General features: G+C 43.5%; 1 protein-coding gene across 1 annotated transcript in view; it reads left to right on the top strand.

Annotated features, from left to right (window-relative positions):
- The first annotated feature begins 12,153 nt into the window (after positions 1–12,153).
- Positions 12,154–15,222, top strand: part of PARVA (parvin alpha) — a 156,378-nt gene continuing 153,309 nt past the window's right edge. The window contains exon 1 of the mRNA XM_090264018.1: positions 12,154–12,435. Within this exon, the coding sequence (XP_090120144.1) occupies positions 12,189–12,435 (247 nt within the window). The 5' untranslated portion in view covers positions 12,154–12,188. The remainder of the gene's footprint in view (positions 12,436–15,222) is intronic.

The following is a 15,222-nucleotide window of genomic DNA, read 5'->3' as shown; positions in this document are numbered from 1 at the left end:
AGAAAGAAAGGATATAAAACTTTAACTTTATATCAGCAAGATCATTAGTTTTCAGCAAGTACTGTTGGCTTAGAAAAGCTTTTTATTCTCAGTACTGTCCTTACGACCCTTGGAACATACTGGAAAATGTTTTTTAGAAAATGAATAATTTTTAAATAACTGTTGGAAATGGCAAACAGGGAAATTCTTCCATTTGTTGATAAAATATGGGTGAGGTTGGTGCGGCTGTAAAAATGAACATATTAGTGATCCCAGGTAAGGAACATGTCCCAGTGGAGGTCTTCTTAGGTTTAAAACAGAGGTGACCGTGAGACTCTGCAGGGATTGCCCAGGAACCCCACGGGACAAGGACAAAACCACTTCTGACTTCAAGGTGAAGCTGAGTACAGTGACCCCATTTACCAAATCCCAAAATGGGTCATAATTTTTTTTTAATGATACTTTCAATGTACAGGAAAGCTGGGAGATGAATTTTGTGCACTGATGTGGAATTCCTGGGTCGTTTTGATAGTTCATATGGAACCAAAGAAAAGATTTTAAATAGGAATCTGTTGTCATAAAGTGTTGGATTGTTTTCCCTCAATGGGATTCTTTCAAGATTCAGGCTGTCGTCGATGAGAGACAGACTGAAGAACCCTTTTCTGTTGTATACTTGGCCTCTCTCATTTCTCCAAGTGTTTAAATGTGTCATTGGACATAAGGTGCTTTGCAAAAGTTGGTTCTGACTGAAGACCTAACTTTCCACAATATAAGTTGACCCATGAACCACTCTGTCTGAGGTGCTGTCTGTGTTCACCAACCTGGCCAGCTGACAAGCCAGAAATTAGAGGCGTAACTGGATTACCTGAGTCAGCCAACATTTTGGGTCACATTAAAATGCACTCTTTCCATGATATATCAGGTTTCTAAGGTTGTAGGATTGTTGTTTTTTTCTTCCTTTCTTCCTTCCTTTTCTTTTTTTAAAGATCAAGTCTTTTAGTGTCTGAATTCTATATTAGGAAATATGTATAAGCATCTATCTATCTACCTACCTAGCTATAAAAACTGTATCACTTATGGGCTGTTTATCTACTTTTATTTATTTGGTGGAAATCACTAATATGGTGTCCTCATAATTCTGGTTTTCCTGTCTTATAATTTGGAGACCTATTATCACTAAGATGTTGGTATATAAGCTATTTAATATATAAACAACTCGGATGTTGGGGGCAATGAGTTGTATAGTATTAAAAATTTATGGAGATAAACTAATATTTTCAGCCACCAAGCATTTGGAGGTGAGTTTATGGATGTGCAAGAATATTAAATCATTTTAAGAAGAGGATCTATAATTTCAGTCTTCATTCTAGAATATGTAGAAATATTTAAGTCTGGTCTTTTCTGTCAGTTATGTAACAGTACATTATTGGATGCTTGCATATACTTAACAGATGATGGTTAAACGTGTAGTATCTGGTTTGTTGTGAAAAAGAATTAATTGTCACTTATTTTAATTTGTTCTATTTCTGTTTAAAAGAAAGATTCTCCTGAGAAGGCCAAGAAAAAAGGTAGTTCTTGGCCCTAGTATTCTGTTAATATATGAGAGAAGCAATGTGTTCACTTTTTCTTTCAAAGACTCTGTTCTGTGGTTTAAGACTATGTCTTATCTGGCCAAGTTAAAACATAAATTTCATACTTAATAGCCTTCCACTTACACTGGCTTTCAGTTTTACCAGTACATAAAAATGATTTCAATGATCATTTCCAACAGGACACAAGTATTGTGGCTGTTAAAGTATTTTAAATGATTCCATTCCTTATTCACAATAGAGAATGTTCTTAAACCCTCAAATGTATAATATTATACATCTTTAAGACAGTTTCTTTGTATGCAGTGTGAGTAAGATTATGATGAAAACAGACACAGCCTTCCCTGTCCCCTAAAGCAACACTTGTGATCAAGGTTGAGCAATTTAGGACTTTGAATGAGACCTAAAACCTAGCCTCAGACCATATTTCATGGTCTCACACAACTTCTAAGTTAAACCAAAGGGCTCGTGATAGTTTTAAGTTCAGAATTTTACATAAGTTGGACCAAGAGAACAGTTCTTAAGCTTGCTCTCCCAAACCATCTATTCATTTATTTGTTTAATAAACATTCTCCAACTACCCATGGGATTCTGCAGCCTTGTGCTAGGTGCTGGGATACAGAAATATTATAATTAATATTAATATTATTAATATTATTAAGTAACATTATTCCTCCACTCTGCCCATATATATATATGTATATATATATATGTATATATATATGTATATATATATGTATATATATATATGTATATATACATATATATATATATATTCACTCAAATAAATACAGTGGTAAAGAACTATCTTTATTATAAACATCAATCTGTTCTACTCACATTTATCTTAAGCATAAAGACTCATAGCCCCAGCTATTGTAGAGTTCCTTTGGCAATAAAAACAAATAAATAATTCCGTGTTTCTAAAACTGTAAAAATAATATCAGGTTGTACTGTTTCATTTAAAGCTTGATTTGGTTGTGTTAGGCTGCTTGGAATCAATGTGGTGATGCAGCATGTTAATTACAACTGAGAAAGGAAGTGGCAGGTGTTTCCAACTCCGATGAGCTGCACTGAAATTGATGTTTTCTGCATTCTGGAAGCCAATGACAAGTCAGCAATGTCTGTCTTCCCAGGAAGCAGATTTACAGGCTTTTTCTTCCAAACTGAAAATGGCAGCACGTCCCACCCAGGTGGCTGATCAGAGAGCTCCCTCAGCATGGCAGCGGTGGCAGGGAGCAACTTGGGCTGCGACATGAACAGAGAGTGGCAGCCGTCGGGCGTGATGAACTCTAATGCAGGAGCTCTTATTGTAATAAGAAAGTTCATGTACAGAGGAGTGTGTACTATTTCACCTACTGTTTATCTTCTGACCTCACTGCTGAGTAGCTGGTAAAAGATTAATTTGCTCCCACAATTGGGTACTATTCATATGGGTTGAAATGGGTTACGTGTGCCCTGCTGTAAATACTGAAATGAACCAAAAATAAGTGGTTTTGTGTTTAAGGAATGGAAACATTTCCACGTGGGCTTGGTCTGGCACCTCTGAGGGCGGTGTCCATTTCATTTCTTTTCAGTGAAAGGACCCAGGCAGAGCTTTGATTTTGTATGAGAGTCTGTGAGTTAATGTTGGATGCTTTATTCCCACTGGGGCACCTGGAAGGACTTACCTGACCAGCAGATTGGATTCAAGTGGAGGAGGAGTGAAGAAGGCTCACTTCAGGTGTATTCTCTCAACAAAGAAAGCTATTCTCAGAGCTGGGGAGGAGGAGGGATGGGGCTTAGCCTCGTTCCACCTCCTGTTACTCTTTCCTTCTTACCCAGGGTAGCCTGGTTTTGTATTTCATTCACTCAACAGGAATGCTCCCTTTTGCACAGAACTGGCCTCTTCCTTCAACTCACTGTTTAAGGACCGAGTTTTTGTTGTTGTTGTTTTTGTTCTTAATCCCAGTGTGTGTAAAGTCATGAAATGTGAGTGCGTAATACACTAGAATGGCCACATCAGGTTAACGAGTGGTTGGGCCCCATCCTTTCACACTCTGTACCCCCATTGTTTGAAAGCTTTTGTCTGCTCATAGAATATTTGAAATGATTTCCTTTTTTCTGTTGAGCATCCACCAAAAGTAAACATAGCCGCAGATGAGAGCTCCTGTTTTGCAAGCACTAACATGCCGAGGGAAAAGTGCCAAGGAAGGGCCCACCACCCTGGATGGCGCTCTGTGGGTTCTCCTCCTGCCCCCGCTGGGGCTCCTGTGCCCTCCTCCGGCTCCCAGAGCCACACACTCTCAGCTTTCCGCTGACCTGTTGGCTGTGACTCTCCATCCCTTAGCCTGCAGGGCACACTTGGTAATTTCATGTCCACTCCGTCTCCCAGCTCATTTTTAGAAATAAGAAAAGGAAAACCAGGGCTGTCTTGGCTCCCCTGGGGAGCCCTCTGCCCCTAATGAAGGCAATGGATCCTGTGAATTCAGCTCTCCTCTCCTGCCAGGTGCTGTTCTCAGCTCTGCACGTGCATTATTCCTTTGAATCCCGATAGCAAAATCCTTAAGATCAACATTTCCCCATTTTGAGATGATAAGATCAAGACACCGAGGTTCAGGAGCTTACCTGGTTGTCCAGGGACACAGAAGTGAAATTGACGCTGGCCCCAGGTGTTGGCTTCGAGAGCCCGGGCCCTCGGCCACCAGGCCATGTGGCCTTGCTCTGGGTCCCCACCTGGACTTGTGCATTGTGCTTACCTGCTCCTTCCCTTCCTGTCCTAGATCTCTTCCCATTACCACCCACCCCCAACACCTCAGTGCTGAGCCCCACTCGGGAAACCTGGGAAGAGAAGCAGAAGCTGCCATTTAGCAGTATTTTTTTGTTACCTTCTGTACTGCCTCTTATATGCTCGAACATGAAAATGATCATTTAGAACAGGTAAGTTACCAAACCTCCACCACCACCCTCACAAAAATCAATAAATATGATTCTCTAGGAAGGTGCACCCTCTTTATCCAGAGTGACCAATTACCCCTGACGCACTGCCATGGACCCTCCAGGACACTTTTATTTTTTGCCCCAAATTGAGAAGCATAGCATTACCTAATCAAGTCCCCAGTCCCAAGGGTAGGGAACCAAGAACACAGGGTCAAGGGGATGGGACGGGAAGGATGTAGGGAGTGTGTTGGGGACCAGCTGAGACTGAGGTCACTTCTGCAGGCACTTAGAGGTGAGAGAGGAGGAGCAGGGAGGGTGGGGAGCAAGAGAGTCGTCACTGTCACCAGAAACAGTACCCATGGTCCTGTGTGATACAAACACCCTGATGCTGGGCAGCAGCTCCAAGTGCACCAGGAGCACGGGAATTCAGTTCCCCTTTCATCCCCAGAGTAATATAGAAAGTGTTTCCACAAGAATTTGGGGGGAGTGTGTGTGTGTGTGTAGAGTAGTCCCAAACCTGTGGGTATGTGATTTGAAAAATTAATAGCTCAAGAAGAAAAAAAAAAAATCAACTCGTTAAGCATTCTAAACACAGTAAACTGGGCTAAGAGTCACTAGTTCAGGGTTTTTATTCCAGCTCTGCTATTGCTCACTGGGTGGCACTGAACAATTCAATTGCTCCTCAGTGTCTTCATCTGTGTAGTGGGGCTCATCCTTTCTCCTTCCTCTCTCTCTCCCTCCCTTTCTCACAGGTTCCTTGAAAGAGTCAGTCTGCTGTACATGGGCTCCAATTTTAAATGGAACTGGCTAGAACATAACTTTGTAATTGAAATGACCATAGTGAATCTCAAATTTCAAATCCCAATAACAGAAAAAGAAAAAGAAAAAAAAACCACTCCAAATCTCAGCAGAATGGGTAAGAATGGGCAGTTTCCATGAGAGGAAGTATAAGCAGTAAACTAGACCACAGGAAACACATATCTCCGAGTATCATCACCTCCTTTCTGGGACTTTGTCTTTGAACCGGCCTCTGCCAACCAAATGTCCAGTCTCTTGCAGACCCCTTTGGTCACTGGTTTGTCAAGTTCACCCTGAAGACACCAACTGGCCCTGGTGATTTGGTGGCAACTCGTTAGGTGTAATACCTCTGAACTTCCTCCCTGAAAGAAAACATTGGAAGTGGGAATCACCTTAATATCTTCCCCAACAAAGATGGAAGCAAGACTCTCACCCCTCCTGGCCACACAAGTCTGGAGGTGGGTGTGGGTGGCAGGCGGGTCACGACGGTGACGAAGAAGACCTCTCACGCTGGTCTGGGAAGGGAGACCTTGGAAGGAATCTCAGCGGGCTGTGATATGGACCACACACCAGCAGAATCAGGGGGACCCTGGGTGCTCTTCCTTGGCTGGGTCTGTAGTGGCTGACAACTCCTTTCTATTCCTAAAAGCACTGTCCCTGCTGCTGTTCCTCTGGAGTATTCTTCCTTCCTCTGCTAGTGACTCAGAGAGGAACCACTGACCTTAGAGTTTCACCTTTGCACGTAGTTGGCACTCAGCTCTCATGCCCAGGTGAGGAAGCCCTCCAGCTAATGTCTACAGTTCATTACTGGCCTTCTGAAGGATAGGTAAGCAGGCCACCTGTCTCAAAGAACTTGGCCAGTTCAGAGGCCATTTGAATGGCATCATCCTGTGTGATCTTCAAACACATCCCCACCCTTAGTCCACCATGTCATAAGGCTGAGGTAGTTCAACTTCCTCCTGCCCTGATGCCTTCTCTGCCCACCTCTGCCTTGTGGGTGCCTTAGTCCAGGCAAGCAGGACTCCTGGCCTTCCAAGGCCGTTGCTAATATCCCAGAGTTCCCACGGGGGCGTGCAATGAGAATTCTCATTTAAGATTCTCACTCCAGAGCCATTTCATCTCTCATACATTTTTCCCATCCCAAGAAGCACACCTTGCTTTCAGAGATCAAAGAGGTCCCCAGGAAGCTCTGGCTGGCTTCTCTCCACCCTCCCATTCCATGGCTGCTTTCATGTGATTAAACTATCTCCAATTATTGATTGGGATCCACACCCTTTGTAAAACCTTCTTCATGATCTGCAGGAGCTCCTGCTTTGTTCCTTAGATGGCGTGTGCACTCCAGGGCAGCTGTCACAAAGTACCACAAATTAGGTGGCTTAAAACAAAAGAAATGTATTATCTCATGATGTCTGAGGCTAGAAATCCAAAATGAAGGTGCCAGCGGGGCATTGCTTCTTCCCCAGCCTCTAGGGGGGGTAGTTGCTTGCCTCTCCCAGCTTCTGTAGCCCCAGGATTCCTATCCCTCCAGTGGCCACCATCTTTCTCTGTGCATATCCATGTCCAAATTTTCCTCTTCTCCTGAGGACATTGGCCTTACTGGATTTGCTGCCCATCCTACTCCAGCATGACCTGACATGCTATTTTAACATAACGAATTAACTGCAATGACCCCATTTCTAAATAAGATCACATCCTGAGGTTTTTGGGGTTAGGCCTTCAACATATCTTTTTTGTTAGGGGACACAGCTCAACTCATAACAGATGGTAGTCACATTTGGTAAATGTGACTTTCCCCAATGAAAGGCTCTTCCAGCTTGAGTTTTACCTTAATTTGATTTGAAATGCTTGGTTTACCTCTATCCTGGGTTTTAAAGAAAAAACTAACACAGCAAAATAAAAAAATACAAAAAAATCAGTATGACTGATATAAATTACAAATGCAATTTATGGAGTCTGCACACAGACTCCAATTTTCTCTCCATTATCCTAGTAGTTAGAGTTACTCTCACTATTATTTTAATGGTTACCCTAGAGGTTACAACACGTTTCCTTGATTTATCGAAGTCTAATAGAAATTGTTACTTTTATTTCTTTCCAGATAATGCCATAGAACACTTAACTCCACTTCCCAACTTAAACACATTTGCTTTTGTGTATTTTAATTTGATTTATATATTTTTAAGCCTTCAAAGACATTATTATTGTTATTTTATGCAGTTAGACTTTTTTTAGATATACCCATATATTTGCCCTTTTGTTTGTGCTGTATTCCTCTCTGTGTCACCCAACTTCCATCTGGAAGGATTTTCCTTCTGGCAGACACTTCAGTAGTATTTTTTTCTTTTTTACTAAAAATGCCTTTATTTTTTCTACTAAAGTGGAGTCTTTTGGAGTTCCAAACCAAAGCAAGGGGGGCTTACCAGATACCCTCAGCTTGAAGGCACCTGGATCTTTGTGTACTTGTCCTTGTGAGGTTGGCAACTGCCCTGCTCAGTCCCTTAGCTTCTTAGCTGCCTCTTATGAAAGGGGCAGATGCCCTATGGATGGGGAAGGTAGTCCCAAGTGACAGGATCACCTCTCTGGGGTTCCTTTTCCTCCAAGAACGTGGCCTTATAAGTTTCATTAGCTATCCAGTGCTTTCAAACAGATTTATTTTTACATTGCATCCAGCTTTCCCAAATGCTTTCAGTGGGAGGGTTGGCCTATATTACATAGTCTAACAGTACAAGAAGCCAAATAGCCAAATAGGAGGACTCCCAGAAGCATCACATTACACTTTGCTTGCATCCTATTGGTCAAAGTTTAATCATGTGACTGCATCTAGCTGGAAAATATTGTCTTTATTCTGAAGGACCATAATTCTAGCTGGAAAGTGTGGGGTCTAGGGATATTTGGGAGAACAGATTCTAGGGGCTATAGTATTAGTCTCTCGGTTATTGGCTGTTCACATGATCTAAATCAAATTACTTAAACCCTCTGAGTTTCAAGTTACTCAACTGCATAATATTGAGACCCTGGAAACTATTCACTATCTATATTAATAAGACTTTACCATTCCCCTGTGACTTTATATATTTTTTAAAGCTTTTATGTATTTTTAGGGAGAGGGGAAGGAGAGGGAAAGAGAGGGAGAGAAATATTGATGTGGGAGAGAAACATCAATCTGTTGCCTGTCACACGCCCCCAACCTAGGACCCAGCCTGCAACCTGGGCATGTCCCCAGACCAGGAGCCAAACCAGTGACCTTTTGGTTTGTGAAACAATGCCCAACCCACTGAGCCACACCCGTCAGAGCACAAATAACTTTATTGTTTTTTTCAAGAAAGTCCCTTCAAATCTTATTGAAATGAACGTAAAATCCTTCAACTTCCCAAGAGACAGCATTAAGAAGACAATTTAATCTCTAAGATTCTTTGAGAGCCTTGGCTTCTGTCCACTAATCCTAAACTATTTTATCACAATCCTTAGCCAAAATTAACTAAGCATCAACTCATGAAAGACCTGCTTTAAATCAGCTTCCAAAACCTTACAAATATCCCTGCTTTGCCACCACTCTTCCTCAGTCCAAGATGCTACTAGACTGTGAAGGCCAGGCTTGCCTTACCATGGCATACAATGAACCCAGTTGCCTTCTCCACAGCTTGTTTTGCTGGTATTTTCTGAGACCCAGCATCCAACAATAATGACTTTTCTTTATTTGTTCCTCCTTTCAGTCTTGCCCAGTTACTTTCAAACTTTAGTATGCATAAAAATTACCGAAGAGGGCTATGTATGCAAAAGCACACATGAGCAATTTAAGAGATCTCCATGTATAATTTTGACCATGCCATATTTAGGACCTAAGCTTTGCACACAGATATCAGCAATTGGTCAAGAATAGAGAACCACTGAAGACTAGAGCTGGAAGTGGTTTTAGGTGCTCAAACATCAGTGCATGGGTCAAAATTCCCTGACGTAACTCCTGCTAAAACTTACCTCTCTTGGTTTTACCTCAGATGTGCTGAATCAGAATTTCTAGAGGTAGGGGCCAGTGAATGGTTGAAACTAACTTCTTAAGTGACTATGATGTGCAATCAGGTGTGAGCACCACTATTCTCTTCCACCACTTCATTTTGTATTGGGTTGGCCAAAAAAATCCCTTTAGTTTTTCTGTAAAATAAGACACATTTTTCAATTTCACCAATAATTTTATTGATTTGGACATTTTGAGTATGTTGCCTATCTCCCGCATGGTATAACATTGATTGTTCTCAATTAATGTCTCAATTTTATTGCTATCAACTTCAACTGGTCTACCTGACCCTGACCATGAAGTATCGTCCAGCAAGAAATCTCCAGCATGAAATTTCGCAAACCACTTTTGACACATTCCATCAGTCACAGCACCTTCTCCTACATTGCACAAGTCTTTTTGTGTGTTTCATTTGCATTTTTACTTTTCTTGAACCAATAAAGCATAATATGCCAAAAATGTGTATCTTCTTCCATCATCAATATTAAAACAGCTGCACAAAAATTCACCAATTTTGATAAGTGCTTTTAAAATGCATGCTGATATGACAGCTGTCACAATACAATCTAACAAAATTGTTTCGAATTATGTTAAAAGACAACTAAGTGCTACCAGAGCCATCTTACAGAAAAAACCCAAACAAACTTTTTGGCCAATCCAATAGATGAAGAAGTAGAGAATCAGAAACGGGAGAAAATGTACCCAAGATCACATGCTATTGAACTGTGTTTCTCATGATTCCCTGACAAAGTTCCCCGGGCTGGAGATCAGATTTTGGAGATGTCCTTATGCATCCAATATCCTGAACAAGTATGATTAATGATGTTATCAAAACAGTATTCCATTTTGGCTTCTCAACATCTCTTTAAGATTTATTAGGATGGTAGTAGTAGGAGGGATGGTTGTCATAACTTTTCCCTGCTCCAGGGTGAAAGTTCTAGCAGTCATCATGACTCTCTGCTTTCTGTTAGGTATGAAGCGCCAGCTAAAGTATAATTTTCAAAAAAGGTAAAATTAGGACTTATTGGCAAAGATAAAATGAACACATACTCTGCTGAATCTATTGACCACTTTGTTCATTACACTTTTGTTCTCAGGAATTGTTGCTTATTATTGGGTTGGCTAAAAAGTTCATTCAGTTTTTTTTTCATATGATGGCTCTAGTAGCACTTAGTTGTCTTTAACTTCATTTGAAACAATTTTGTTAGATTGTATTGTGACAGCTGTCATATCAACATGCATTTTTAAAAAAACATAAAAATTGGTGAATTTTTGTGTAGGCATTTTAATACTGAAGATATGCAACAATTTGGCGTATTATACCTTATTAGTTCAAGAAAGGTAAAAACGCAATTGAAACGCATAAAAAGATTTGTTCAGTATATGGAGAAGGTGCTGTGACTGACTGAATATGTCAAAAGTGATTTGCAAGTTTCTTGGTACTGTTGACATGGCCAAATAATTCTTTGCTGTGGGGCTGTCTTACACATTGGAAGACGTTTAGCAGCACTGCTGGCCTCTACGCACTAGTAGCCAATAGTGGGAGTTAGCCGATATACTCAAATTATCCAAATCAATAGTTTAGGTGAAAATGAAAAATGTGTCTTTATTTTACAGAAAAAAAACTAAACTGACTTTTTGGCCCACCCAGTAGTTTTCTCATTAACTCAATTTAAGGTGAATGGGTTATTAAAAAGCTTTAGGGACATGTCCTTGTAAAGACACATAGCTGGCCCTTTGCAGGCAAGCAGGCATTGGGAAGAGATTCAAGGTCCAGGCAGCTACTCCCCACGGTTTTTCATTATTCAGACCACATGGTTTCTTGAGACCATTACTTTGCTCCATTCTTTTGCTTCTCTACTCATTTGCATGCATGTGGCTAAAAATGGACACCCAGTCTAAAGTCTGCATGATCATTACTAACTTCTCAACTTCTGGCAAGTCTCTAGCTTAGTTCAGATTCTTGATGGAGACTATCTCATTGGCTGCTCTCCAGTCGAGCATTTGCAGTTCTTTGGGTCAGGTCAATCAGCCACTTGAAGGAAACATACTTGCTAAGGGGTTGTGTGTGAGAGAGAGACAGAGAGAAGAGCCCAAGAAAGTGGTCAAGCAAAATAAAAGGGGCCGTTTCACCATTTCCAGCATGAGTCTTTGAGACATTGTGTCAAGGACACCCCTTGTTATCCCTAATGAGTCTGGTTGTCACTCTGCTGCCTAGGTGGGATAGGTTTGGGGGTGAGGGAACATTGTTTCACAGGATCCCATGGCAATACCTTTTCATTCATGTTTACAGCAACGTTTGAGATCCTTCTTTGCAAAGTCATTGAACTGCTACAAACAGGGATGTCGCAACCCTGTGTTCATGAACTTCAAACTTCTCAGTTTTGGATATGAGGATGAAGAGGAGGATGGAATGCCTAGCTACAGCACAGCTATGGATGGATAAGTGCAGAAACAGCTGGATGCGCCCAGTTGGTAGGGCCTGAACACATTTTGGTTCACTCTATTTCTTCCCACACTCACTTTTAGGCAAAAGACACGGACATATTAACTATACAGGCAGAAAAGCTGTGGAAAAGCCAGCAGCTCACTAAGCACCTGAGGCAAGACACTGGGAGACAGAGAAACAGGTGGGATCGGTTCAGCAGTCACAGAACCCTGGATTTGTGCAGGGATCTGTGCTGGGTGTAGAGCCAAGGGAATGAGGCTTTCAGGCTCCAGAGCCCCCAGGCTGGAGGGTCACTCACACGCATAAACAGATAAGGCTGCCAGTCCTGCAAGGGGCAGATTTGGGGCCTGAGCGCCGGCCTGAGCGCACAGCTCCCTGCAGGGCGGAGGGCGGTGCGAGGGAGGGAGAGAGGGAAGGGAGAGGAGAGCGTGAGCTGCCTTAAATGCTTGGAATAATTCCGCTTCCGTTTGGAAAGCCGCAGCCTCAGTCCTGCCGCGCTCGCCCAGCACCAGCTCCGCGTCCCGACCGGTCCACGGCTGTCCGCTCCACCGCCATGGCCACGTCCCCGCAAAAGTCGCCCTCGGTCCCCAAGTCCCCCACTCCCAAGTCGCCCCCGTCCCGGAAGAAAGATGACTCCTTCTTGGGCAAACTCGGAGGGACTCTGGCCCGGAGGAAGAAAGCCAAAGAGGGTGAGTGTGGGCAGGCCGCGCGAGGGGTACAGGCCGGGGTCGTGGGGACTGAGCTCCGGCCGCGGCGGGAGCGCGCCGTGGACGCCCAGCGAAGAGAGGGGCGCGGCGACGCGTGCTCGCGCTTCCCGGGAACGTCGTGGCGGGGCCAGCCGCGCTAGGACAGTCTTGGCCATCACCCTGCTGGTGGTCGCACTGGTGCTGTTCTTCAGGGCCTGGCGGCGCCGGGGTCGGGCAGCCCGGGGGCCTGGGACCAGGCAATGCCGGCTCTGGGCAAGGGGTCGGGGCCGGGGCCGCCAGAGGGCCCAGGAGCGCCACCCGCCAGCCGGGAGGCGGCGTCCTCCTGTAGGCCCCAAGTCCCCGCCCTTTACGCGCCCAAATGCTGGCATTTCCCAAGTTTCTGCTGAAACTTTTATGGGCGCCGTCACTTTCAGTCTGCCTTTCGTGAGTCTTTGAAAGCAGGTCGTTTTCTAGACCTGCTGAAATCTAGATGCTGCGTTAGCCTCTTTGGTTCTTGCTTATCCCTTAGGCCCAGTGGGGCTCTGTTAATGAGTAGATCAACATCAAATGTTTGTGGAATGAATGAGTGAAAAGCTGGCTTTCCTAGTGGTCCCGCCATGTAATAACGATAAGCTCGAACCCAAGGAGAAAACCGGGGTGAACGGCGCACATTTAGCATCATGGCCGTGACCTTCCTGCGAACTCAGGAGTTGAGAGCTCTTGAAAAAACTATTTCCTTTTTTCCCTACCCGGATGAATTGAAGAGCTTTTTTTTTTTTCAGGATGATTTGCCTGTGAATTATTTTGTCTCAGGGGCAGATTTCACATCCCGGTGTTTGGTTCGGAAAATGAGGTGACAGTTCTGAAGAAGCTAGTGATAGATGCATAGACAGAAGTTGCTCGATTAAAGTTTTTTTTATAGACTGCTCAGTATTGTGGGAATAACACTGTGATACTGAGATGTAAATAAGTTTCATGTTCCTGAGTTACCTTAAAGCATGATAAAAGCACTTCATGGTTGAGAATGACCCAACTTGACACAAAGGACTAGATTTCCATTCTTTATCTTGAAGTGAGAAGCAGCAAAACACATCCCCCAACACTGTTTTCCCCGATTTGGTTATTTTGGTAAACCACTGAGCCGTGTGCACTTGATAACAAATCACGAAATCCTGACTTGGAAAGTCCTTTTCTAGACTACCCTTCTTTTTCCCACTGTATTCCTGAAATGGGCGGACTGGGCAAGTCAGAATTTCTGGAGCTTATGACCTATTGAGAGAGCTCTCCCCACCCTTACCAACTCTTTAGAAGAGTTGACTTCACTGTAAAAGTAAAGGCTTGGTCTCCCTCTATCTATTGTACTTCTGTCCTATTCACGGAGCTAGGAGAGTGAGGCTAAAGGTGGCTCTTCACCTTTCTCACATGGACTAGCCTATTTCCTGTGGTCTTCCCCTCATCAGGCCAAACATCTTCTGTTCCTGTAGGTGGTCCTCATACACAGTATTTTAGGGCCTCCTGCCATCCTATCTCTTCTGCTTCGCTCAAGGTCCCTGCAGCAAACCGAAGGTCATCTTAGTTGGGATTTTGATAATGTCGGGAAGGGACTATTTACAGAGTTGTGGGCAGGGTTAAGGGAACCCAGGGGATGATGAGGAACCTAGGGGCCAGCAGCAGAAAGGGGGAAGCTGTGACCACTCCTAGACCTAAAGGGACAAGGGGAGCAAACCAGAACCCATTGAGGGCTGGAGCTCTGGAAGAGGGCCTCCTGACGGGAACTGCAGCTGTAGAGAGAGCCATCGTCAGAAACGTGGAAATAGATGGAGCAGGAAGATGTGGCACAAGGGAGACTCTACATGTTCTCTCTTTCCTTGCCCTGAATCTCTCACTGCTACTTCCAATTGACTGGACCCAGTGGGAAGTCACCAGGGCAAGGGATTCTGGGTGATGTAGGGGTCAGCTCCCTTAGGGCAGAGTGCAGTGCAGAGAATAGATCATAGTAGGGGACAAAGGAGAGTAAATAGCAGATGCTCTCAAAGCAAGCTGCCCAAAAGTCAACAGAGTGCAACAGTAGTCCAATGGAGCCAGCCCTGTGTAGAATACGGCCGTCACCTCCTTTGTTGTAGCATAGACACCATGTTCTATTAATGCAGCTGAGTCTGCTTTTCTTTATTTTGCCAGCTACATCACACTGTTATCTTTCATGGAGCTTGTTATCAGCTGAAAGATATTTTTATATTTGTTTCTCCTAAATCATTCCCTTTCCTGTCTCAGATGTACTCAACTGGGTTTTTGAAATCAAGTGCAATATCTTTTTTAATCCTTGTTATGCTTAGCTGTTAAGTCCTGATTCTGTCATTCAGTCTATTAGCTAAACCAGGGGGCATAAATGGGTAAGGTGAAGAGCATATGCTTCTCCTAAAGGGGCCAGCCTTCACCCAGTTCCAGGCACTTGCTGCTGCCTGCCACCACAAGTCCAGTCAAAGGAGGCAGTGGGTTGTGTCTGAAATGACCTGCTCTTGGTGAGTGTGTGCTGGGTCTTGGTGATCAGTGCTTTACCTTGCCAGAGGCCCACGAACCATCACTTCAGTAATAATAAGGTTAGATCTTGCTCTGGATCATACATCATCTCACAGCTCTGTGCTTTGCAGAAACTCTCCTCTTCCACTTTACTGCTAGTGTTCTAGAACCTCCCGTTATTCATGATTCCTCAAGATCACTGATGTTGGTCTATTCACAGATTATTTCATGCTTTGGCATAGAATTCTCCTGGCCCAGGACCTATCAGTCATT

The sequence above is a fragment of the Furipterus horrens genome, unplaced genomic scaffold (genome assembly GCF_987537825.1).
Source record: "Furipterus horrens unplaced genomic scaffold, mFurHor1.1.pri manual_scaffold_2, whole genome shotgun sequence".
In the NCBI taxonomy this organism is placed as follows: domain Eukaryota; kingdom Metazoa; phylum Chordata; class Mammalia; order Chiroptera; family Furipteridae; genus Furipterus; species Furipterus horrens.
Note: the sequence above shows the minus strand (reverse complement) of the source record. Positions and strands in the feature narration are given on the sequence as shown.